Genomic DNA, 23,686 nt, shown 5'->3' with positions numbered 1-23,686 from the left:
CCCCGTCTTGCACCTGGCCTCCTTCAAGAAGGTCCGCCCCACCGATGCGACGTCCCTCCTTGGGGGCCCGAGTCTTGAAAGGTCCTTGTCGCCGCGCAGAGCGTTCGCTGGTACGTGTCGCAGCTGGAGCAGACGGTGGTGGCGGCGTGCGCCAGTTTGAGCGTGGAGGCGTCCGCTTCCTCACACACGGGCGTGTGGGTGGGAGACAACAAGATTTGCGCCATCGGTAGGAGAAGTCCGGCCGGCGCTCGCCGACGGGTCTGACCCGTTCTCCCTTGCAGGGATCCGCTGTTCCGGGTATGTGACGTGGCACGGTTTGGCGCTCAACTGCAACACGGATCTGGCGTGGTTCAAACACATCGTGCCTTGCGGCTTGGAGGGCAAGGGCGTGACCTCGCTCAGCGCCGAGCTGCGCAGGGACGTGGGCGTGGACGAGGCCGTCCCGCATCTCCTGAGCGCCTTCGCCCGCCACTTTGACTGTCGGCTGACCGGCGACGGATAGGCCGCGCTCTTGTCGTCGCGGGTCCGATATCGCCAAGGACCATACGTCGTCCGCAAATTGTCAGATGTGCTATATGACATTCAACGTCATGGAAACCCTCCCCTCTCGCGTATGATGTAAACCAGGGGTCCCCAACCTTTTTTTTTTTGCACCACGGACCGGTGTGATTTGGGTGGGTTTTTTTCACGGACCGGTGTTGTCCAATTTTGCACCCTTGTGAAGTTTTGCTCCCAAAGCTTTTGTGGCAGTCAAAAAAGCCCTCTTTTATATCCAGTTGGACTCTCAGTGCTATACAACAGTGCTAAAAAACTATTTACATCATAAACATACATGTGCAACACGAAACTGGCGTAAAGTAATGCTTAACGACACAGCGAAGTCGTTAAGTAAGAGAGCTGCGTGCAGTTGTGTCCAGCTAACAGGGCAAACGTAAGTTGATATTCCATTCGTTAAAGAAAGTTTGTATTGTGTACTTTGGAATCGCTGCATTCGTGGTCATTTCTAATGTTACGCGCATGGCAAATTTGTCAGAACACTGGCAATGTGCGTCAGAAAAATACAGCAAATATGAAAATTCAAATTTGTCATGCTTGCACCTTTTCAGCATTAAAATCAACGTAAAAAAAAAAAAAAGAAGAAAAAAGGAAAGAGGAAGAAAAAAAGGGGAATATTTGTTTATCCAAGAAGATGAAAAGAGACATGACAAAGGGAACGGAAAAAATCCAAAGCTTATCGGGACCCGTCCCCCTTCCACCAAGGTCGCACAAGCAACAGCTCATGATCAGTCCAATGACAGTCTAGCGCCTACTGTTCAAAAAGTCATTAATTTCCATGGAGATTTCACAAATAAATTTATGTAACTTCGATCAGTACATGTCCTTGATTGGTGAGTGGTGAAAGCTAGGGGTGCTTTGGAGGCTCGCATGTGTTGCATCCACTTTGATTTGTAGTCAGCATCCCATTAGGAGTTTAGTCATTGTCATCTCTGGCCCGGTTGGCACGAGCGAATCTCTCTTGATTTTCTCCATACAAAGCGTGCACAATGGCAGCACACACACATGCTGGATAGTTTACGTACTACTACTAGGCTACTACAAAGACAGCATTCTATTCACGTACAGTGTGTGTTGGAGTTTTTGCATTGGAAATAAAAGCGCCCGTGTATTGTAGCGCAAATCCCCGCAACTGGATGACACAAATACATTTAAAAACTTAAACTGAGGCTTATTGGACCTTTAACACCCCCTTTTCACAACTCCACTAAATCACACACAAATACCCAACAGCACTCTGCATGGCGTCAGCAACAACAATAATATGGCTACAATGAAAGCATGTCATACCTATTTGAAGACAAATGTAGATAGAGCTATCATAATCTTCATTTTCAACCTCAAATTTTAGAAAATTGCTGTTTTTGTAAAGAAAAAAATTGCTAATTTGTTTTTGCTCCACGTTAGCGCCTCCTCTGTCAACAGTTTACTTCTCTGTTCCAATAGCGCCTGATTCAACGTGACCAGATAACATGCAAGATGTCAGGGGGTGACCATGATATTAACAAAAAAACAAGAAAAAAAAAACTTTTATATGTTATATACTCTGTTGTATCAATAGGTTTTATTATTTTCAACAAAGACCGATTCGGCAAATTGTTTTTTCTCCCTCAACATTAGGAGGCGCTCCAGCACCCCACTTCCCGCGCTACCGCGGGATATGCTACAAGCAGTGGCACTTTTTGCAGCAGGGCCGAGAATGATAAGTAGTATTTTTTTTGCCAAGTGGCATTTTGTCGTATATATGGCATTTTTTTGCCATGCGTCAGTTTTTTTTTTTTTTTTTTTTTTTTGCCATGTGGCAATTTATGCCATGTGGCAAAATGCATTTTGCCATGTGGCTTTTTGTCTCCATGTGGCAAAATGGATTTTGCAACGTGGCCTTTTTCTGCTATGTAGCAAAATAGATTTTGCTATGTGGCAACTTTTGCCATGTGGCGAAATTGATTTTTTTCACATGGCACTTTTTTTGCCATTTGGCAAAATGCCTTTTGCCATGGGGCTTTTTTTCTACAAGTGGCAAAATGGATTTTTCCATGTCTTTTTTTTTTGCCATGTGGCATTTTTTTTGCCATGTGGCAATATGGATTTTGCCATGAGGCATTTTTTTGCCATGTGGCAATATGGATTTTGCCATGTGGCATTTTTTTTGCAATGTGGCAAAATGGTTTTTGCCATGTGGCATTTTATTTTTGTCATGTGGCAAAATGCATTTTGCCAGGTGGCCTTTTTTTTGCCAATTGGCAAAATGGATTTTGCTATGTGGCTTTTTTTTTTTTTTTTTTTTTTTTTTTTTTTGCCATGTGGCGTTTTTTTTGCAATGTAGCATTTTTTTGCTATGTGGCATTTTATTTTTGTCATGTGGCAAAATGCATTTTGCCAGGTGGCCTTTTTTTTTTGCCAATTGGCAAAATGGATTTTGCTATGTGGCTTTTTTTTTTTTTTTTTTTTTTTTTTTTGCCATGTGGCGTTTTTTTTGCAATGTGGCAAAATTGTTTATGCCATGTGGCATTTTTTTTGCCATGTGGCAAAATGGTTTTTGCCATGTGGCATTTTTTTTGCCATTTAGCATTTTTTTGCTATGTGGCATTTTCTTTTTACCATGTGGCAAAATGCATTTTGCCATGTGGCCTTTTTTTGCCAAGTGGCAAAATGCCATGTGGCATTCTTTTTTTTTTTTTTGCCATGTGACAAAATGGTTTTTGCCATGTGGCATTTTTTTGCCATTTAGCATTTTTATGCTATGTGGCATTTTCTTTTTGCCATGTGGCCTTTTTTTTGCCAAGTGGCAAAATGGATTTTGCCATGTAGTTTTTTTTTTTTGCTTCAGGAATTTCAATGAAGTTCAGCGTTTGCATTACTCAAATTTTATACACCAATTTGGACACTTTTACTGCAAATGAATCTTGATTATCGGCCCCTCTAACTACTAATGATCGGCATCGGTCCTGAAAAACCCATATCGATCTCTAGTCATGAGCATTCATTAAAGCTTGTGACAGTGTCTTGTCATAATTATGACGCTCATATGATGTCGCTGTCGAATAAAGTGTCACTGGTTAATATCTTTTGATGTAAATATCCCATAAAACAGTGATAACAGCTGCGGCTTATTTATGAACAAATGCCGTTTCCGTGTCAAATTTGGTGGGTGGCGGCTTATCGTCAGGTGCACCTTATAGTCCAAAATTACGGTATGTGCTTTCTGCAGAAAATGTGGATATGTTCATCTCCGTCGCAAAAAAAAAAAAAAAAAACCTCGGTAAAATTACATTTGTCATTTCCAGGTTCTTGCTGCTCAGGATTGAAAGCGTAGTTTTGCTTGTTTAAGATTTTTAACATAGTCCCAATTTTAGGAACACAGTATCCTTTGAAATATCTCCCCAAAATGGTCACTATCATTAAAGTACCTATGACAGCAAAAAGCATGTTTATTTCATATTTAACGCGATATTTTATGCTCCCTCCTGATTGAAATGGACCGCTTGGATGTGTGTGGAAGCGATCGATTTATATATTCATTTTTTCAAATCCCGTGCTATGAAAATTAATAACGTCCTGTTTTGAGGAGGAATGCGAATGTGACGTCACCCGGGTCAGCATCTCACAATACAGCATTGCTTTATAGCATGCAGATGGACTGCGGATTCAGCTGATTTTGTAGATTCATTCGTTTATTTTTTGCAGCACGCCACCCAAATGTGCTGCAGGGTTTTGTTGCTGCATCAGGAAGAGGCGTGTGAGCCTTTTTGGGTAAACCCTAACCTCTGACCGGGACGGGACGCGAACCCGCGTGCCACGACGCTTCCATTCGGCAGGTAAGGACTGTAACCACTGCACCAATAAGCTCGAGCCAACGGCGCAGCCGTTAACGTCCATACATGAAGGAATCGGCTGGGTGGTTTCCACGCTCCACAACGGACCCGCGTGTACCCGTTACACATGTATGCTTACGATGTTACTTGTTTATTTAGCACCTGTGGATAACATTGAGTGTACAACTGAATGTAAAAGAGGGCTTATATACAGCCACAACAGCTTTGGGAGCAAAATATTATAAGGGTGCAAAATTTGGCAGAACACCGGCAATAGACCCCTATCCTCGGGTCGGGCTCGGGCAGCTACACGCTCCTCCGACGTCGGCCGGTTTGCCCGGCGGTCATTCTCCAGCTGTCCCTTGCTCACCGCCGGGGGGGTTGTCGTTCAGCGAAGACAGTCGACAACCCTGCCACCGTGTGACATGATCCGGGGTAGTTTTTAGTGATTTTTTTGCTTCGGAAGGCCACTCGGTTCGGGTTAGCATATCGGCTAGCTGTCACGCCTCCTGGTTTGTTTACACTCTCTGAAGCCGGGGCAGGGAAACGATAAAAGTCGGACTAACTCCGGTGGCATAAAATACCATTCGGGAGAAGAAGAAGTCACCAGTTTTGACCATTAGTTTGCCCTGTTGTACTGAATAAATGCATTTTAAATATTTCATATTCCTATTAGCACTGTTATTTTTCATGAACATACCGTTTATGTAGCAATTGGGGAAAAAGACTGAGATAAAAAGAATACCCTGTAAAAATATTGGGGTAGAGAGATCGAAACAATCATAACATTTTGCTGCTCTGTGTTGTATTTTCCTCATTCTGAATCTTCCCTCTCAATGGGCTGAATTCTAAATCGGCTGAAATCATGACCCAACAGATGTCATCCTCCAGCTGGGGACGCTAGAGTGCTATAATGACAGGCGTGGCTAAACGACAGATTTAAAAACTAATTTCTCGTCATCTGCGCTTTGCCAAATTTTGTATATAGTCGAATCGTCTGAAAATATGATTCTAATTCACATAATATTGCTATTTAAGACTTTTTTTTTTTTATCCTGTCATAGGCATAGGCGGATCTACTATTCAGGCGAAGTAGCCGATCGCCTTAGGCCCCCAACCAGCTGCCGGCTTGGGCCACCGGAGCCAGCAGCACCCCCAACTATTCGTCATGTATAATTATGTCGGCATACCAAACAAACAAATAACAAAACAAACAAGAAAGCCATTTGAACGTTGGATTTATATTCTTTCCCCCACACACACGCACTACAATGGACTGTTCCACGACGACGGACTGAATATCAGTCGCTTAGCTTCATTTAGCGCCGTTTAGTTTCGCCTAGCTCCGTTTAGCATCGCTTAGCTGTTCGTTAACTTCACTTAACTCTCCCGCGTTTTTTCACGCCACTAAGCTCGCTATTTTTACAGCTCACTTGCTACTTTGCACGTCGGCTATCGTTTATTTCGAACACATTAACGAACGTGCTCTCCATGAGAGCCAAAGTGCAGTGAGGGAGAAGTTGAGAACAGGCCACTAATGCCGCTTTTAACTTTGTTCTTCTTCACACTGAACATAAAATGCACGGCAGCACACCCTGTGGCGAAACAATGCAGTACAGTACAGCTGGTTAACAGCATTTGCTAACGAAAAAAAATTAAATGATCTCTTCGTGACACCACAAGCAATGACGAAGATTTTTTTTTTTTTTATGGAGTGTAAAGCTCTTGGTTAGCGGTTTAGCTAACGTACCTCTGGTGAACATTTCAAAATAAAAGCACATCATGTTCGTTATATAAATAACGATTTCTGGAGTTAATCCCACATACTTCAGAATTAATAGTATAATATGTTGAGTAAATACTACAGAATACAGATTCTACACTAAAAATAGCTTTCAAATGACACTCTTTATGACAAATATGATTGGCAATGACTAATAATTATAATTATTATACTACTATTATATATTATAGTATACTATAATAATAATGCTGGATTTTTTTTTTAAGAATTGTTTTGAATAATGTTGGAAAAGCAAAGTCGGGAGTTCTGAATCTGTTTACTTTCCATTCTTTTGCACTAGTAAATCCTATCAGCATTTAACCTCATTGTTTATTTGTGATTATTGTTATTTGCATGATTATTTGTACTTTAATAAAGAATTTAAGTGTTCCAAAATGGTTTTGTGAATTAATAAGCGTCAACAAAAATTTCATTACTAAATTAGTAAAAAAAATAAAATTATTTAGTCGGCTAATCATAAAACTAGTCGCCTGACTAATAAGGAGAAAATTTGTCGGACAGCCCTAGTGTACCGGAACATATTTCCTCCACACCCTTCTCACCTTTTTAACCTCTGACCCATGAAAAGGGCCCCTGGATATGTTCGCCTCAGGCCCCAAAATTGCCAAGTCCGCCACTGGTCGTAGGCACTTTAACATATACGGGTTCCATACATCACGTTTAAAAGAATGCCTGCTTTTTTTCGTTGCGAAAATGAACCGAACCAAAATGATATTTCAACGTGCGCGCTTTGTCCAGCAGAGGTCAGCGACGCGCCGTCTCCGGCGTGTTTGCATCGCCCCCCCCCTCCCGAGCCCCTTTCTCTCTCGCTCTCTCTCGGCGGCCCGGGTGGTCTGATGCGGGACCCTCCGAAGAGAAAAAAGGATGGCGGAGGGACCGGCGGACTGTTTGGAGTCGTCGGACAGCGAACCGGAGCAGGAACCGGGCACGCCGCAAAAACTCATCCGGAAAGTGTCCACTTCCGGTCAGATCCGCAGCAAGGTGAGAGCCACTCGACGAGCGAAACGGCTCACTGTCGTCTATTCGCTTCTCACGCAACTCGTTGAACGCCGGCTCGCGACTCCGCGGTTTGTCGTTCGGCGTCGCGCACGCATATTCATAGCGTGTTCTCGTTACGTCGCTTCCGCGCGCGCGCACACCTTCCTTCACGTAGCCAACACTTGTTGGCGTTGCCAGCGACGACCTGTAAAGTGAATTGGGGGCTCGGACTTCGGATGTCCGCTCGACAAGAGCTTCTCCGAGTTGAACATATGCGACAGACGGCGAGCCTAACAGACCCCTCTTTTGAATGAGTTGGGAGCAGTCCAATCAAAAGCGACGACTAATAAGTGTCATTTCCGGACGCCGACGAAAGCAAAAGTCCCGAGTCGACCTGTCGACCGGACGCGCTCGTCGGAGGCCCGGCCGACAGCCTCGGCCTTTCCTGAGCTCTTCGTCCGCGGTCGTTTTGCTCTGGTGGCCTCGCGTGAGAGCGCCTCGGTTGCCTGGTTGGCTGGCTGGCTGGCTGGCGCCTCTCCTCAATTCAAGTTGAGCAGAGCTCAAAAGTTGGCCTCGAGAGGAAACCAAAATATTGGCCAAAACTTAAAAGGCCACGACACAAGTGAGCCGACATTCACTGGCGCTGGGGACAACAAAATACAATCGTAAACGCAATAAACAAGCGCACGCGAAGGAAAGCGTGGGAAGTTGACGCTGGAGGACCATTCATGTTTTCATTAAAAGCAGGCAGGCAGTGGTTTCCAAACTAGGGTCCGCGGAATATCGTCACGATATCAGTGAACGCGGCCTGCATTCTGCAGCACTTCTCAGCTTTAACACTAGATGACGCTAAAACAGCGGCTCTCCGTTAGCTCAAAACCTGCCATCATACAGGTAGTGCCCTTGTTGCGAACAACTTCCTTTCTAAAGCTGCAGCTATCAATAATTTTCAAAGTCGATTAATCAATAAACTAGTTAGTTCGAATCATCGAGTCGTTGGAAAAGGAATATCAAATTTTAAGTACGTGAGCCGCAAACAGTATATAAGAAAATGAGGATCTAAGTACAACAAAAGAACAATTGACTAACTTAAATAGCAAATATCCGCTAGCTTAAATGCTATAAAATGCAATTTTTTTTTACAATGCTCATAAATGGTTCAAACACATATTCCCACAAAAACTACGAAACTAAATGCAAACACTTTCAAAACAAACCATGACAACGCCACTTTAAACAAATACTCAAAACTGCTAATTTTAATTCGAATGTTTTTTTCCAAAAATACAATCATGACAAAAATTGTACAATAATGCTATAAAGAATCCAAGATATTTGCCAACAAAAACAGGAAACTTGGAATTTCTCCCATTTCTGCATAAAATCCCCATCAAATGTGAGCTGATCTTTGTCAAAATCACACAGATGAATAAACAGTGTCTGCTTTAACTAAAACCACCCAAACATTTATAGGTTTTCATATTTCAATGAGGATAGTATGCAAACAATGACAGTTATTGCCTTTGGCAGCAATAACTTCAACCAGACACTTCCTGTAGCTGCAGGTCAGTCTGGCGCATCAATCAGGAGTAATCTTGGCCCATTCTTCCCTACAAAACTGCTGTAGTTCAGTCAGATTCCTGGTATGTCTGGCTTGAATCGCGCTCTTTAGGTCATGCCACAGCATCTCAATGGGGTTCAAGTCTGGACTTTGACTTGGCCACTCCAGAACATTTATTTTGTTGTTCTGAAACCATTCTGAAGTTGATTTACTTCTGTGTTTTGGATCACTGCTTTGTTGCAGCAACCATCCTCTTTTTAGCTTCGACTGTCTGACAGACGACCTCAGATTTTCCTGCAAAACATTTGAATTCATTCTTCCATTAATGATTACAAGTTGTCCAGGCCCCGAGGTGGCAAAACAGCCCCAAATCATGATGCTCCCTCCACCATGGATCTCAAGTCTGGACTTTGACTTGGCCACTCCAGAACATTTATTTTCTTCTTGTGAAACCATTCTGAAGTTGAAGTCGCTGAGCCCCCGCCGTTTACTGTTTCTCTGCCTTCTTGGCATGTTAACTGGCATTCACCCCATATTCCCAAAGTGAAAGCAATGCTCAAAACTAACAGAAAATAGCGCTAGCGTGACAAGAGCTAAAAGAGCGAAGGCTCATTTATAGTAGGTTCAAGACGAACCACAGAATTTCTTACAATGTCACACAAGGGGACTACCAAATGAATGCTTCTACTTCGTTTAAACTCCTTGACAGAGACGGATGTCCAATTCGCACAGAGCGTTCGTTCAAGCGAATCGGACGTCCACCGAAAAGATTGCGAGTGGGCGCCGGCCCTCCCGGTTCTGACGTCTCTCGCCGTGCGGTTAAGTAGGTTCCGTTTTCTAGTCGTCCTGGGTGGCGGAACGAAGGACACGTTTCCCATTGCAGAGAAACGGCGAGTCGGTCACGCGGCTCCTCTCCTCGTGTGCTGCTTCAGACGGTGTTGAAGGAAGGAGACTTGATGAAGCAGACCAGTTCCTTCCAGCGATGGAAGAGGAGATACTTCAAACTTCGGGGACGAACGCTGTACTACGCGCAGACCGCCAAGGTGAGCGCCGCGCATCGCTTTACCTGCCTGACCTGACCCTTTCATTTGCCCTTGATCCTCCAGTCCATCATCTTTGACGAAGTGGACTTGACGGACGCCAGCGTGGCCGAATCTAGCACCAAGAATGTCAACAACAGCTTCACGGTGAGTCCCGGCCTTTCTCCGGTCCTTCTCTGGATCCGGCCATCGTTTGATAGCTACCTAGACAAGTCAAATTATTAACAGTTGCCCTAACGCGTTTTGTTTACGTTCGTATAGGTGATCACCCCGTGCCGGCGTCTGATTTTGTGCGCCGACAACCGCAAGGAAATGGAAGAGTGGATCTTGGCTTTGCGGAGCGTTCAGAACCGCCAAAACTACGAGGTGACCGATGTCCAAACGCATACGTGAAATCCTTGATCCTCAATGAGTTGATTTTTTTTTTTTAAATAGCTTTTTTTGGATAGTGAAGATGGGGTACCGCTGAACTCGACTCGGAACGTCGTGAATCGGCGGGGAGAATACTTTGAAGACCTCCTCAATTACACCGACACGCCTTCCTTTGAGGAAGCGGGGTCTGGGGACTCTGAGGTGGACTCTCCGACCTCTGGGGTTGAAGTCACCGAGGTGGTTGGAAAGCTTCTCGGTGACTAGGCCCCGGGGGTTGATGAGTTTCGCCCGGAGTTCCTAAAGGCTCTGGATGTTGTGGGGCTGTCGTGGCTGACACGCCTCTACAACATTGCGTGGACATCGGGGACAGTGCCTCTGGATTGACAGACCGCGGTGGTGCTCCCCTTTTTTAAGAAGGGGGACCGGAGGGTGTGTTCCAATTACAGAGGGATCACACGCCTTAGCCTCCCCGGTAAAGTCTATTCAGGGGTGCTGGAGAGGAGGGTCCGTCGGGAAGTCCAATCTCGGATTCAGGAGGAGCAGTGTGGTTTTCGTCCCGGCCGTGGAACAGAGGACCAGCCCTACACCCTCGGCAGGGTCCTTGAGGGGTGCATGGGAGTTTGCCCAACCAGTCTACATGTTTTGTGGATTTTGGAGAAGTTGTTTAACCGTGTGCCTCGGGGAGTCCTGTGGAGGGTGCTCCGTGAGTACGGGGTACCGAAGCCCTTGGTAAGGGCTGGTCAGTCCCTGTACGACAGGTGTCAGAATTCGGTCCGCATTGCCGGCAGTGAGTCGAATTCGTTCCCTGTGAGGGTTGGACTCCGCCAAGACTGCCCTTTGTCACCGATTCTGTTCAAAAGAATTTCTAGGCACAGCCGAAGTGTTGAGGGTGTTCGGTTTGGTGACCTCAGCATTGCATCTCTGCTTTTTGCAGATGATGTGGTACTGTTGGCTTCATCAGGCCGTGACCTCCAACTCTTACTGGAGTGGTTCGCAGCCGAGTGTGAAGCGGTCGGGTTGAAAATCAGCGCCTCCAAATCAGACACCGTGGTCCTCAGTTGGAAAAGGGTGGAGTGCTCTTTCCGGGTTGGGGATGAGATCCTGCCCCAAGTGGAGGAGTTCAAGTATCTTGGGGTCTTGTTCACGAGTGAGGGTAGGAGGGAACGGCGGATCGGTGCAGCGTCTGCAATAATGCGGACTCTGCAGCAGTCCGTAGTGGTGAAAAAGGAGCTGAGCCGAAAGGCGAAGCTCTCGATTTACCAGTCGATCTACGTTCCTACCCTCACCTATGGTCATGAGTTGTGGGTCGTGATGGAAAGAACAAGATCCCGGATATGAGCGGCCAAAATGAGTTTCCTCCGCGGGGTGTCCGGGCTCTCCCTTAGAGATAGGGTGAGAAGCTTGGTCATTTGGTAGGGACTCGGCGTTGAGCTGCTACTCCTCTGCGTTGAGAGGAGTTAATTGAGGGGGCTTAGGCATCTGATTCAGATGTCTCCTGGACGCCTCCCTGGAGAAGTGTTCTGGGCATGTCCTACCAGCGGGAGGACCCGGAGACGACCCAGGACACGAAGGAGAGACTGTCTCTCGGCTGACCTGGGAACGCCTCGGGATCCCGCCGGAGGAGCTGGTTGAAGTGGCAGGGAGAGGGAAGTCTGAGCTTCCCTGTTAAGACTGCTGCCCCCACGATCTGACCCCGGGGCAAGCGGAAGATGATGGAGGGATCTTTCCCTCTACCCTGACTCCAACCCTCTGAAAATGATGCGATCGAGTTCGTATTAGTACTACAATCGAACATAGGGCTACAAATGGGCTATTGAGGACTACAGAATTTTACCCAAAACGACAATTTCTGTCATCCTTCTCACAAAATAAGACGTTTTTTTTCTCATCCTTGTTGCTTTTGCGCGGTAGGCGACGCAGTACAGCGTGGAGCACTTCAGCGGGATGCACAACTGGTACGCGTGCTCACACGCGCGACCCACTTACTGCAACGTATGCCGAGAGGCGTTGTCGGGCGTCACCTCGCACGGACTCTCCTGCGAAGGTCTGACACAGCCGCCGTCCAGCTGTTTCTTCATTTGTTCCCCTGTTTTCCCTCGCTCAATTTGTCCGCGTCCGTGCGCAGTGTGTAAATTCAAGGCTCACAAGCGCTGCGCGGTGAGAGCCACCAACAACTGCAAATGGACCACGCTGGCGTCTATCGGGAAGGACATCATTGAAGACGAGGACGGGGTGAGTGTTGCGCTACGGCCGCCCGGAACGGGCGTCGCCTGACGTCCGCCCCGTCCTTCAGGTGTGGATGCCTCACCAGTGGCTGGAGGGCAACCTGCCCGTGTCGGCCAAGTGCGCCGCCTGCGACAAGCCGTGCGGCAGCGTCTTGCGCCTGCAGGACTGGCGCTGTCTGTGGTGCAAAGCCATGGTAAGGAAAGGCCGGCCGGAGGGTCTCGGCCGGCCCCGCCCATTCTCCCTCCCTCTTTCAGGTACACTCGGGCTGTCGGGAGCAGCTGTCGGTCAAGTGCCCGCTGGGTCAGTGCAAAGTGTCGGTCATCCCGCCCACGGCGCTCAACAGCATCGACTCTGACGGTGAGGACGACTCAGTCACTTTTGTTTTTTCTCCACGTACTCTTACAAATTGGAAAATAATGTCATTCGCAGTAGATCATGTGCTGCTGTTATCATAACAAAAGAAAACAACAGTTTTAGAGATATTGGGAGTCCCTGGGTTGCGTTCTTATGCTGGCGACGTAACCCAAATTTCCGCGTAAATCTGAATAAACTCTTTAAGGACTCCAAAAAAGTCCAAAAGTATTTTGTTTCATGATGGAGGACACGCTGCCATGGGTCTGGCTGGACTCTCAACTTGTATGAGAAGTAGACTCGGGTGGCTGACATGGATGGATAAAGTATAGCTGTGCACTGGTTTGGCCCACATACAGTGCTGGCCAAAAGTATTAGCACCCCTGCAATTCTATCAGGTAATGCTCAATTTCTCCCAGAAAATGATTGCAATTACAAATGCTTTGGTAATAATATCTTCATTCATTTTGCTTGCAATGAAAAAAACACAAAAGCGAATTGGAAAAAGAATAAATCATGATCATTTTACACAAGACAAAAGTATTCATGTGATGCTACTCTAATTTGTGTAATTAAGAGCACCCGTTACTTACAGTGGGGCAAATAAGTATTTAATCAACCACCAATTGTGAAAAGATGAGAGCAGGGGTCCCCAACTTTTTTTGCACCACAGACCGGTGTTATTTGGGTCATTTTTTCACGGACCGGTGTTCTGACAAATTTTGCAGCCCATCAAAAATTTCAACGATGCCGTTCTGCGCATGCACGTAACGTTAAACATAGCCGCAAAATGCGCAAATGCAGCGATTCCAAAGTAAACACTACAAACTTTCTTGAAAGAAAGAAAGGAATATTAACTTACATTTGATCATGGACTTGTAGAAAAGTTCTCCTCAGATACATCCTGCCATGTAAGCTGCACACAACAACTTCACCCCGCTCTCACCATTAACGACTTCGCCTTGTCGTTAAACATTAATTAAGAAGCCCGCTTCACAAAGATACGATGTTGGAAATTGTAGCAAGGTTTTCAATGCTCTTGTAGCGATGTCAGGATATTCCAGAACGACTTTAATGCAGAACCTCGGTAGAATTGTTGTCTCAAATGTATGTTTAATAAGGTCGCCGTCATTTGTGATCTCTACAAGTTGATCTTCCTGTTGCGCAGACATGCTCGAATCACTCAGTTTATTCGCAAACGGGTCACGAATCTACTCCTTCGCAGTTCATGGGTCTTCGAGGTCATAGGCTCCTCAGGTGCCCTTTTCGCCGTAAAAATATCTCCAAAGACGTCTGTTTTCCAGTCATCTCCGCTCGTGTGGGGGCTAATTATTTCCGGGAACAAATGTGCTGCGCCCGCGGCCTAGCAATACGTTATTATCGAGGACAAGCGCACATAGATATATTATATACACAAACAAGATGTACTACTAGCAGTCCAATCAATGGATTTCTATGACGACATTGTAATCTATCCCGTAGTATTATATCTAGAGTAGACAGGGATATTGGTGTGTTAAGCAGGGGCACAGGGTTAATTCAGCCAGAATGCGGTCGTTATTAAATTATTATTTCTGTGCGGCCCGGTAGCAAATGCACCGCGGACCGGTACCGGTCCGCGGCCCGGCAGATAGGGACCCCTGGATTAGAGAGGCCTGTAATTGTCAACATGGGTAAACATCAACCATGAGAGACAGAATGTGGAAAAAAAACAAAACACAAAATCACATTGTTTGATTTTAAAGAATTTATTTCAAAAATAGAGTGGACAATAAGTATTTGGTGACCTACAAACAAGCAAGATTTCTGGCTGTCAAAGAGGTCTAACTTCTTCTAACGAGGCTCCACTCGTTACCTGTATTAATGGCACCTTTTTTTAAAAGACATTAACGGTATAAAAGACACCTGTCCAAAATCTCAGTCAGTCACACTCCAAACTCCACTATGGCCAAGACCAAAGAGCTGTCGAAGGACACCAGAGACAAAATTGTAGACCTGCACCAGGCCGGGAAGACTGAATCTGCAATAGGTAAAACGCTTGGTGTAAAGTAATCAACAGTGGGAGCAATTATTAGAAAATGGAAAACATACAAGACCACTGACAATCCCCCTCGATCTGGGGCTCCATGCAAGATCTCAACCCGTGGCATCAAAATGATAACAAGAACGGTGAGCAAAAAACCCAGAACCACACGGGGGGGGGGCCTAGTGAATGACCTACAGAGAGCTGGGACCAGAGTAACAAAGGCTACTAGAAGTAACACAATGCGCCACCAGGGACTCAAATCCTGCACTGCCAGACGTGTCCCCCTGCTGAAGAAAATACACATCCGGGCCTGTCTGCGGTTCGCTAGAGAGCATTTGGATGATCCAGAAGAGGACTGGGAGAATGTGTTATGGTCAGATGAAACCAAAATAGAACTTTTTGGTACAAACACAGGTTTTGTTGTTTGGAGGAGAAAGAATACTGAATTGCATCTGAAGAACACCATACCCACTGTGAAGCATAGGGGTGGAAACATCATGCTTTGGGGCTGTTTTTCTGCAAAGGGACCAGGACGACTCATCTGTGTAAAGGAAAGAATGAATCAAGCCATGTATCGAGAGATTTTGAGTGAAAATCTCCTTCCATCAGCAACGGCATTGAAGATGAGAAGTGGCTGGGTCTTTCAGCATGACAATGATCCCAAACACACAACCAGGGCAACAAAGGAGTGGCTTCATAAGAAGCATTTCAAGGTCCTGGAGTGGCCTAGCCAGTCTCCAGATCTCAACCCCATAGAAAATCTGGGGAGGGAGTTGAAAGTCCGCGTTGCCCAACGACAGCCCCAAAACATTACTTCTCTAGAGGAGATCTGCATGGAGGAATGGGCCAAAATAAAAGCACAGTGTGTGAAAAGCATGTGAAAAGGTTTGTTGGCAATAACGGAGGCCAAAGTGTACATAACAAAGTATTGAGATGAACTTTTGGTATTGACCAAATATTTATTTTCCACCATGATTTGCAAATAAATTCTTTAAAAATCAAACAATGTGATTTTCTGGTGTTTTTTTTCCACATTCCGTCTCTCATGGTTGAGGTTTACCCATGTTGACAATTACAGGCCTCTCTAATATTTTCAAGTGGGAGAACTTGCACAATTAGTGGGTGACTAAATATCTGCCCCACTGTAAATCACACGTGCAGCCAGTTAAAATGGATTAAAGTGGACTCAAACCTCTGTCCTGTGTCCTTTTGTGTACCTCATTGAGCATGAAGAAAAGAAAGAAGACCCAAAGAACTGTCTGAGGACTTAAGAAGCAAAATTGTGAGGAAGCATTGGCAATCTCAAGGCTACTAGTCCATCTTTAAAGACCTGAATGTTCCTGTATCTACCGTGAACAGTGTCATTAATAAGTGTAAAGCCCACGGCACTGTGGCTAACTTCCCTAGATGTGGACGGAAAAGAAAAATTGAACAGAGATTTTCACGAAAGATTGTGCGGATGGTGGATAAAGAACCTCGACTAACATCCAAACGAGTTCAAGCTGTCCCGCTGTCCGAGGGTACGATAGTGTCGATCTGTTGGCGTTTGAATGAAAAGGGACTCAATTAGTGCTGCAACGATTAATCGATTAACTCGAGTATTCGATTACAAAAAAATATTCGAATTAAATTTAGTTGCTTTGAGTATTCGTTTAATTAAAGCGGTTTATTTTGAAAGTGTTTGCAATTAGTTTTATTGATGAGGGTGGATACACTGCCCTCTGGTCTGCCTCTTCTCACATGGCTGAATCCAACTTCTCCCTGTTAAGACCAACGTAAGCTAAGTTTTTGTTTGTGCTAATGTTTTTTCATGCATTCTTAATTAAGTTTATAGGTATATTTAGCCGTTTTTTGTGGGAATATGTGTCTGAAACATTTGTTAAGAGCACTGTAATAAATAAAAAAACTAGCATTTAAGGTAGCGCACTTTTTCCTATGTCAGTTAGCCAGTTGTTCTTTTGTTGTACATAGATCCTCATTTAAAAAAAATATATATATTATACCGTTTGAGGCTCAGCACAAGTATTTTAATTTTTCATGTTCCTTATCTGATTATTCGAACTAACTAAGTCCATCGATTAATCGACTACTAAAATATTCGATAGCTGCAGCCTTAGACTCTATACCCAGGAAGACCCCACTTCTGACCCAGAGAAATAAAAAAAGCCTACTGGAGTTATCTGAGAAAGCCAAAAACGTTTTGGAAGAATGTTCTCTGGTCAGATGAGACAAAAGTAGAGCTTTTTGGGAAAAGGCATCAACATGGAAAAAAACGAGGCCTTCAAAGAAAAGAACATGGTCCCCACCGTCAAACATCCCTGATGTTTTGGGGTTGCTTTGCTGCCTCTGGCACTGGACTGCTTGACCGTGTGCATGGCATTATGATGTCTGAAGACTACTGACAAATTTTGCAGCATGGTCTATTGATGGACACTGGAAGCGGTTGTTCGCAGTTATTTTTTTCTAAAGGTTGTGCTACCAAGTATTAGGCTGAGGGTGCCAATACATTTATCCAGCACATTTTGAGTTTTGTGTAAAATGATGATCATTTATTTTTCATTGCAAGCAAAATAAATGAAGAGATTGCAATTATAAATGCTCTGGTAGTAATCATTTTCTGGGAGAAATTGAGTATTATCTGACACAATTGCAGGGGTGCCAACAACGTACATCCGTCTCTGGCACCTAACATCACCATAAAAAAAATGGTCACACGTGAGTTTAGCATTTTACGGGCGAGACAAGGAAGTGTTGCCATTCTTTAAAACAGCCGGCGTGCTCATTTATCAGGCTTCTGGAAGGCGTCGTGTCCTCCGTCTTGCACCAGTCCCCTCCTGGTTTTTGTCAACTCCAAGAGCGGCGACAACCAAGGCGTCAAGTTCCTGCGTCGTTTCAAGCAGCTGCTCAACCCCGCCCAAGTTTTCGACCTGATGAACGGAGGACCTCACTTGGGGTGAGACTCGCCGCCGGCGAAAGCCTCAAGTGCGGCGCTTCCGGCTGAGCTCGGCGTCTTTCCGGCCAGGCTTCGTCTCTTCCAGAAGTTCGACACCTTCCGGATTCTAGTGTGCGGAGGAGACGGCAGCGTGGGTTGGGTTCTGTCCGAGATCGACGCGCTCACGCTTCACAAACAGGTGGCGGGCGGGCGGCCGCGCGGGGCGTCCCGGACGCGACCCGAGCGTGACTTCTTGGCTTTATGTTCAGTGCCAGCTGGGGGTTCTGCCTCTGGGAACCGGCAACGATCTGGCCCGGGTCCTGGGCTGGGGCTCGGCCTGCGACGACGACACCCAACTACCTCAGATTTTGGAGAAACTGGAGCGGGCCAGCACCAAAATGTTGGACAGGTGAGCCCGTGTGCGAAGGAGCCAGCCGGCCGGCGCCCTTTCCCCGAGGTGAGCGCCGTTTTTTTGCTCCAGGTGGAGCATCATGGTGTACGAGAGCAAGTTTCCGCGGCCGCGCTCGGCTTCCGCCGTGACCGAGGACTGCGCCGAAGACTCGGAGGTGATTTCTTCTTTTTCTTCATCTTCTCGGAACGTCCCCATAAATGCTTTTTGCAGGTGCAGCAGATTCTCACCTACGAAGATTCGGTAGCCGTTCACCTTTCCAAGATTCTGACGTCGGATCAGCACTCTGTCGTCATTTCTTCTGCCAAGTAGGCCGTCTCGCCGGCTCTCTTTTTGTGTGTGCATTTTTCTTAATAAGGCGTCGCGCAGGGTTCTTTGCGAGACGGTAAAGGACTTTGTGGCGCGGGTGGGAAAGGCCTACGAGAAGAACACGGAGCCTTCCGAGGAATCGGACGTCATGGCCAAAAAGGTAGGAGCCTCTTCCGGGCGAGTCCGCTTCCCGTTGCTGACCCTTCGCACGCGTGCGTGGCGCAGTGCGGCCTACTAAAAGAGAAGTTGGACCTCCTCCTGCGGACCCTGACCGAGGAGTCGGAGGCGTCCTCCCCTCTTCTCGCCGGGGACGACGGGGGCCCACTGGCGTTCGTGCTGCCCCTGCTGTGCGCGGGCCCCGACCCGGCCGCGGCCACCCGGCCCCCGGCTGTCTTTAAACCTCGCGAGCAGCTGATGCTTCGAGCCAACAGCCTAAAGAAGGTCATCCGGCAGATCATCGAGCACGCCGAAAAAGGTAGGACGGACGCCGCGCTTTCTAAAATCAGACGGACCGGGCGTGACGACGGTCCGCATTTCGTTTGTCGTCACAGCCGTGGATGAACAGAACGCTCAAACAGCGGCCATGTTCTCTCTGGAGGTGGCGGACGACGGCGACAAGACGGCGGACGGCAGACGGAGAGCAGCTTTTGGCGAGTCTTTTGTCACCAGGTTGACATTTTCAGGGTAGAGCCCAAAAACCATAAAATTGCTAAATGGCTTCCGGATGAGAAGTTACTCTGAAGAAGAAGAAAAAGTGCAACAAAAGAATTGAACAGTTGCCAACACCACGGCATTGCCACCTCGTTGCCAACAGTCCCTTGAAAAACGGAATGGTCCCATATTCAGGAAGAAAAGTACGCTTTGTCCTGTGTAATTACGAAATTCAAAAATAGTGTGGAAGGAACAAATACTGGTAGGTGCGAGCCTGCTTGTTAAATCACGTAGCGTTTGTAAAGCACCATAAAAAATGCACTTTTCACACAGAGCATTGGAAATCTGGTAAACATTAGCATGCAATGCCAATTGCAACAATTGGTTGACTTCCATAGCAAAAGTCCTCTAGCTTAAGTGCTATATCATGCTAATGTTCACTACAATTGGCCAACTTGCAGTGCAAAAGTCCACTAGCTTAAATGCAAAATAATGCTAATGTTTACAAAATTGGCTAACTTGCATGGTAAAAGTCCACTAGCTTAAATGCTATAAAATGCTAATGTTTACAACAATTGGCCAACTTGCACAGCAAAAGTCCGCTAGCGTTAATGCTAACGTGTACAACAATTGGCTAACTTGCATAGCAAAAATCTGCTAGCTTAAAAGCTATATCATGCTAATGTTTGCAACAATTGACTACCTTGCGTAGCAAAAGTCCGCTAGCTTAAATGCTGTATCATTTTTATGTTTAAAACAATTGACTAACTTGCATAGCAAAAGTCCACTAGCTTAAATGCTATACAGTGATAATGTTTACAACAACTGGCTAACCAGATAGTAAATTTCCGCTAGCTTTAATGCTATATAATGCTAATGTGTACAACAATTGGCTACCTTGCATAGTAAAAGCCCGCTAGCTTAAATGCTATATAATGTGAATAGTTACAACAATTGGCCAACTTGCGTAGCAAAAGTCCGCTAACTTAAATGCTATATAATACTCATGTTTACAACAATTGGCTAAGTTGCATTGCAAAATTCCAAAAGCTTAAATGCTATATCATGCTAATGTTTACAACAATTGGCTAACTTGCATTGTAAAAGTCTGCTAGCTTTAATGCTATGTAATGCTTATGTGTACAACGATTGGCTAACCTGTATAGTTAAAGTCTGCTAGCTTAAATGCTATATCATGCTAATGTTTACAACAATTGGCCAACTAGCATAGCAAAAGTATGCTAGCTGCAATGCAATATAATGCTAATGTTTGCAACAACTGGCTAACTTGCAGAGCAAAATTCCGCTAGCTTGAATGCTATGTAATGCTAATTTTTACCAGATTGTTTCTGGTGCTTGTCAGATTGCTTCAATGTATTTTATAGCTCCATATGAGAGTGAGGACTCCCTCCCGGTTTTTATTCGGCATCCGTAGAGCACATCAAACCGGAGAAGTGGTCGTTTTAATTGACGATAGCAAATGTCTTAGCAGTTGTGCGCACTTGACACTAGAGAGCACTCTTGCTTTTGGAATGGGACAGCTATGGCTTGATGCTTCAGTTCATTATAGGTTATTTTTCAAGTTAGAATTTGATTATTTTCTTGTATTTTATTTGGATGCAGCGGACTCACTCTAGTCACTCTGGTGCATTTGCAGGCAACAAGACGGGCGCTAACAAATGCGGCGGCATGACGCTGAGCAGCTCCGCGCCGATCGCGGTCCACGCGGGAGGCGGGGACGAGGCGCCGACCCGGGAGATCCTCTATCCCGGTGAGGCGCGACGTTCCTTCCGACCCGAGCCGGTCCTTCGCCGCTCGCCCTCCGCGGGTTCGGGAGCCGGCGGGTCGCCGTCCCGCGGTACGGTCATCGGTCGACTGCTCTTGGACGCCGAGTCGTTTGTGGGACGCGAGCCCCAAAACACGTAAGCGCTCCGATCGCAGGCGGGGGTTTGGGTGTGCGAGCGCCCACCGCCGTGTATGTCTGTGCGCAGGGAGCGATACACCGAGAAATGCGTGATGAACAATTACTTTGGCATCGGTCTGGACGCCAAGATTTCTTTGGATTTCAACAACAAGCGAGACGAACATCCCGAGAAGTGTCGGTAAGATCTCCGGCCGGCGGTCACGTGTCCTCTGCGTGTCATCGCTGACCGCTCGCGTGCGCAGGAGTCGCACCAAAAACATGATGTGGTACGGCGTTCTGGGAACCAAGGAGCTGCTGCACAGGACCTACAAGAACCTTGAACAGCGAGTTCTGCTGGAGGTGAGATCCCCGACCTGTCCGGACGCGTCGCCGTCCCGCGCCTGACCTCCTACATCTCGCGCAGTGTGACGGGCGACCCATCCCGCTCCCCAGTCTGCAGGGCATCGCCGTCCTGAACATTCCCAGTTACGCCGGAGGGACCAACTTTTGGGGAGGCACCAAAGAAGACGACGTAAGAAGCCGTCCCTGCGCCGAGCGATCCCACGCCCGACCGACAGTCTTTCTTTTGGCGCGCAGACCTTCGCCGCGCCGTCTTTCGACGACAAAATTCTGGAAGTGGTGGCCGTGTTCGGCAGCATGCAGATGGCCGTGTCCAGAGTCATCAACCTTCAACACCATCGCATAGCGCAGGTAGCCGTGACGGAGCGAGCGAGGCTCCGGACGAGCGCCTTTTCAACTAGGTCTTTGCTCTTTTGGCGCGGCAGTGTCGCACGGTGAAGATAGCCATCTTGGGGGATGAGGGCGTCCCCGTCCAGGTGGACGGCGAGGCCTGGATTCAGCCTCCGGGATACATCAAGATTCTTCACAAGAACCGCAGCCAGACGCTCACCAGGGACCGCGTGAGTCAGCGGCGGCGGCGGCCGGAGCGACGATCTGCCGGCTGACCCTATTTTGCGTGCGGCAGGCCTTCGAGAGCACGCTCAAGTCGTGGGAGGATAAACAAAAGTGCGAATTTCCTCCGGCTTGGGCGGCCCAGCCGTCCCACCCCGAGACCGTCTCCGAGGAAGAGGCGGCGCCGGTGCGGGACTTTGCGAGGGCGTCCGGGCTGCTCATCGGCAGGTGAGCTTTTCCTTTCAGCCCTTCCGTCCCTCTGCGCCATTGACGTTCAGGGGGGTTTACTAGTATTTGTCAGCTGGCCCGGAGTCACCGCGGCGTGGAACAAGAGCTGGCTCACGCCGTCAACGCCAGCTCCAAGTCGCTGGACCCGCTCTACGATACGACCGGCGCCGCCGGGGTAGGAAAATGCCGCCGCTGCCGCCACATTGGAACATTGTCCAAGCCAAAGGCTTTCTGACACTCAGACGCTGAGCTGCGGCACGGTGGCGCTGGCGGCTAAGGACGTCAAGGCCTTGCTGAGCGAGACGGAACTCCTCCTGGCGGGGAAAATGGCTACGGTAAGCCAAGGTCAGGAGCGTCGTTTATTTTCCGATCGTAACTCGGCCGCGTGTTTATGTCAGGCCTTGGACGCTGGACAACAGGAGCAGTTGAACTGCGCGTTGAGCGGCGTGCGTCAGCGTTTGAACGCCTTGGCGGACGCGCCCCGTTGGAACGCGGCCCTCAAACCGGCTGAGCAACAGGTACCCAGAGCACCGTTGTTGTCATCGCCCCGTCCGTCAGTTCTTGACGCGGCGTACGCTCGCGCGCAGGACGCCAAAGCCGGCCGCGGCGCCAAGTTTCGTCTGGTCCCCAAGTTTAAAAAGGACAAAAACAACAGAGTCAAAGAGACTCGCGGCTCGCTGACGCTGCCGGGTAAGCCTTCCGTTTCCTTCCCGTTCCTCGCGTGCGAACTTGCCGTTCGTCTCTCAGTTCAGCAGTGGGGCACGGACGAAGTCGGCGCTTGGCTCGACTTCCTGTGCCTGTCCGAGTACAAAGACGTCTTCGGCCGACACGACGTGAGAGGAAGCGAATTGCTGCACCTGGAGAGGCGGGACCTCAAGGTAACCGCGCAGGACATATGAACGAACGTAAACCGGACGTGACTCCCGGTGCCCGCAGGACCTGGGCGTCAGCAAGGTGGGCCACGTCAAGCGGATCCTTCAGGGCATCCGCGAGCTGAGCCGCAACAGCAGCGCCAGCGAGGCCTGAGCTCCGCCTTCCCGGCGTAAGCTCCGCCTTCGGGTCAGCGCTGAGGCGAACGAGCTTTAACCTTAATGCACTTTTTTGTGTGTTGTCTAGCGACCGCCGTGCCGTTCGTGTGCCTTGTCACGTGCACAATCAGGACCAAGTTGATGTTTCCCTACACATTTCATCATTCCACATAAAGGCTGTAATATGCCTTTTTCCATTGGCGTTTCTTACACCAAAACGACCGGAAATCTCGCACGACACAGGCCCTCTTTTGTTTGACAACCCAAGAATGACCATTATGACATTTAAAACGCTACTTGTCCTACAGTTATAGTCCAAATCACATTCAAAAATTCAGGATGCTAAGGGCTTTAGCTGAGGCTAAAGTTGCATAAGGCACAGGTTTTGCCCAAAAAACCTATGGTCCCACCAAATTTGCCAAAACCTTTTCCCTTCATTTCAAATGGCCAAATTTCCTATTGATTTCCAATGGCCTTATTCATTTCAATGGCACAAATTCTTCCATTCACTCCTATTGATTTTCGATTCAGACCTGCAAAAATATAGAGTGGGGCAAATAAGTATTTAGTCAACCACTAATTGTGC

The 23,686-nt window shown here is 47.3% G+C and overlaps 2 protein-coding genes across 2 annotated transcripts in view; one reads left to right on the top strand and one right to left on the bottom strand.

Moving 5' to 3' along the window:
- Positions 1–7,488, bottom strand: part of rnf169 (ring finger protein 169) — a 15,317-nt gene extending 7,829 nt beyond the window's left edge. The window contains exon 1 of the mRNA XM_057838893.1: positions 6,717–7,488. Coding sequence (XP_057694876.1) covers positions 6,717–6,736 — 20 coding nt within the window. The 5' untranslated portion in view covers positions 6,737–7,488. The remainder of the gene's footprint in view (positions 1–6,716) is intronic.
- Positions 6,978–23,686, top strand: LOC130917671 (diacylglycerol kinase delta-like). Its single transcript, XM_057839303.1, has 31 exons — positions 6,978–7,155; positions 9,646–9,756; positions 9,820–9,900; positions 10,015–10,119; positions 12,037–12,169; positions 12,251–12,357; positions 12,419–12,544; positions 12,606–12,708; positions 17,519–17,681; positions 17,751–17,859; positions 17,930–18,069; positions 18,142–18,226; positions 18,283–18,377; positions 18,439–18,538; positions 18,604–18,853; positions 18,930–19,047; positions 20,372–20,387; positions 20,617–20,951; positions 21,021–21,131; positions 21,196–21,292; positions 21,357–21,464; positions 21,530–21,643; positions 21,718–21,852; positions 21,918–22,072; positions 22,136–22,247; positions 22,315–22,407; positions 22,471–22,590; positions 22,660–22,762; positions 22,820–22,950; positions 23,009–23,114; positions 23,189–23,686. Exons 1-30 carry the CDS (start codon positions 7,039–7,041, stop codon positions 23,096–23,098), a joined length of 3,663 nt encoding a protein of 1,220 aa, XP_057695286.1. The 5' UTR covers positions 6,978–7,038; the 3' UTR covers positions 23,099–23,114; positions 23,189–23,686.

This window comes from Corythoichthys intestinalis, chromosome 6 (assembly GCF_030265065.1).
Source record: "Corythoichthys intestinalis isolate RoL2023-P3 chromosome 6, ASM3026506v1, whole genome shotgun sequence".
Taxonomy (NCBI): domain Eukaryota; kingdom Metazoa; phylum Chordata; class Actinopteri; order Syngnathiformes; family Syngnathidae; genus Corythoichthys; species Corythoichthys intestinalis.
The sequence above is the reverse complement of the archived record's forward strand: the minus strand, read 5'-3'. Positions and strand labels throughout refer to the sequence as shown.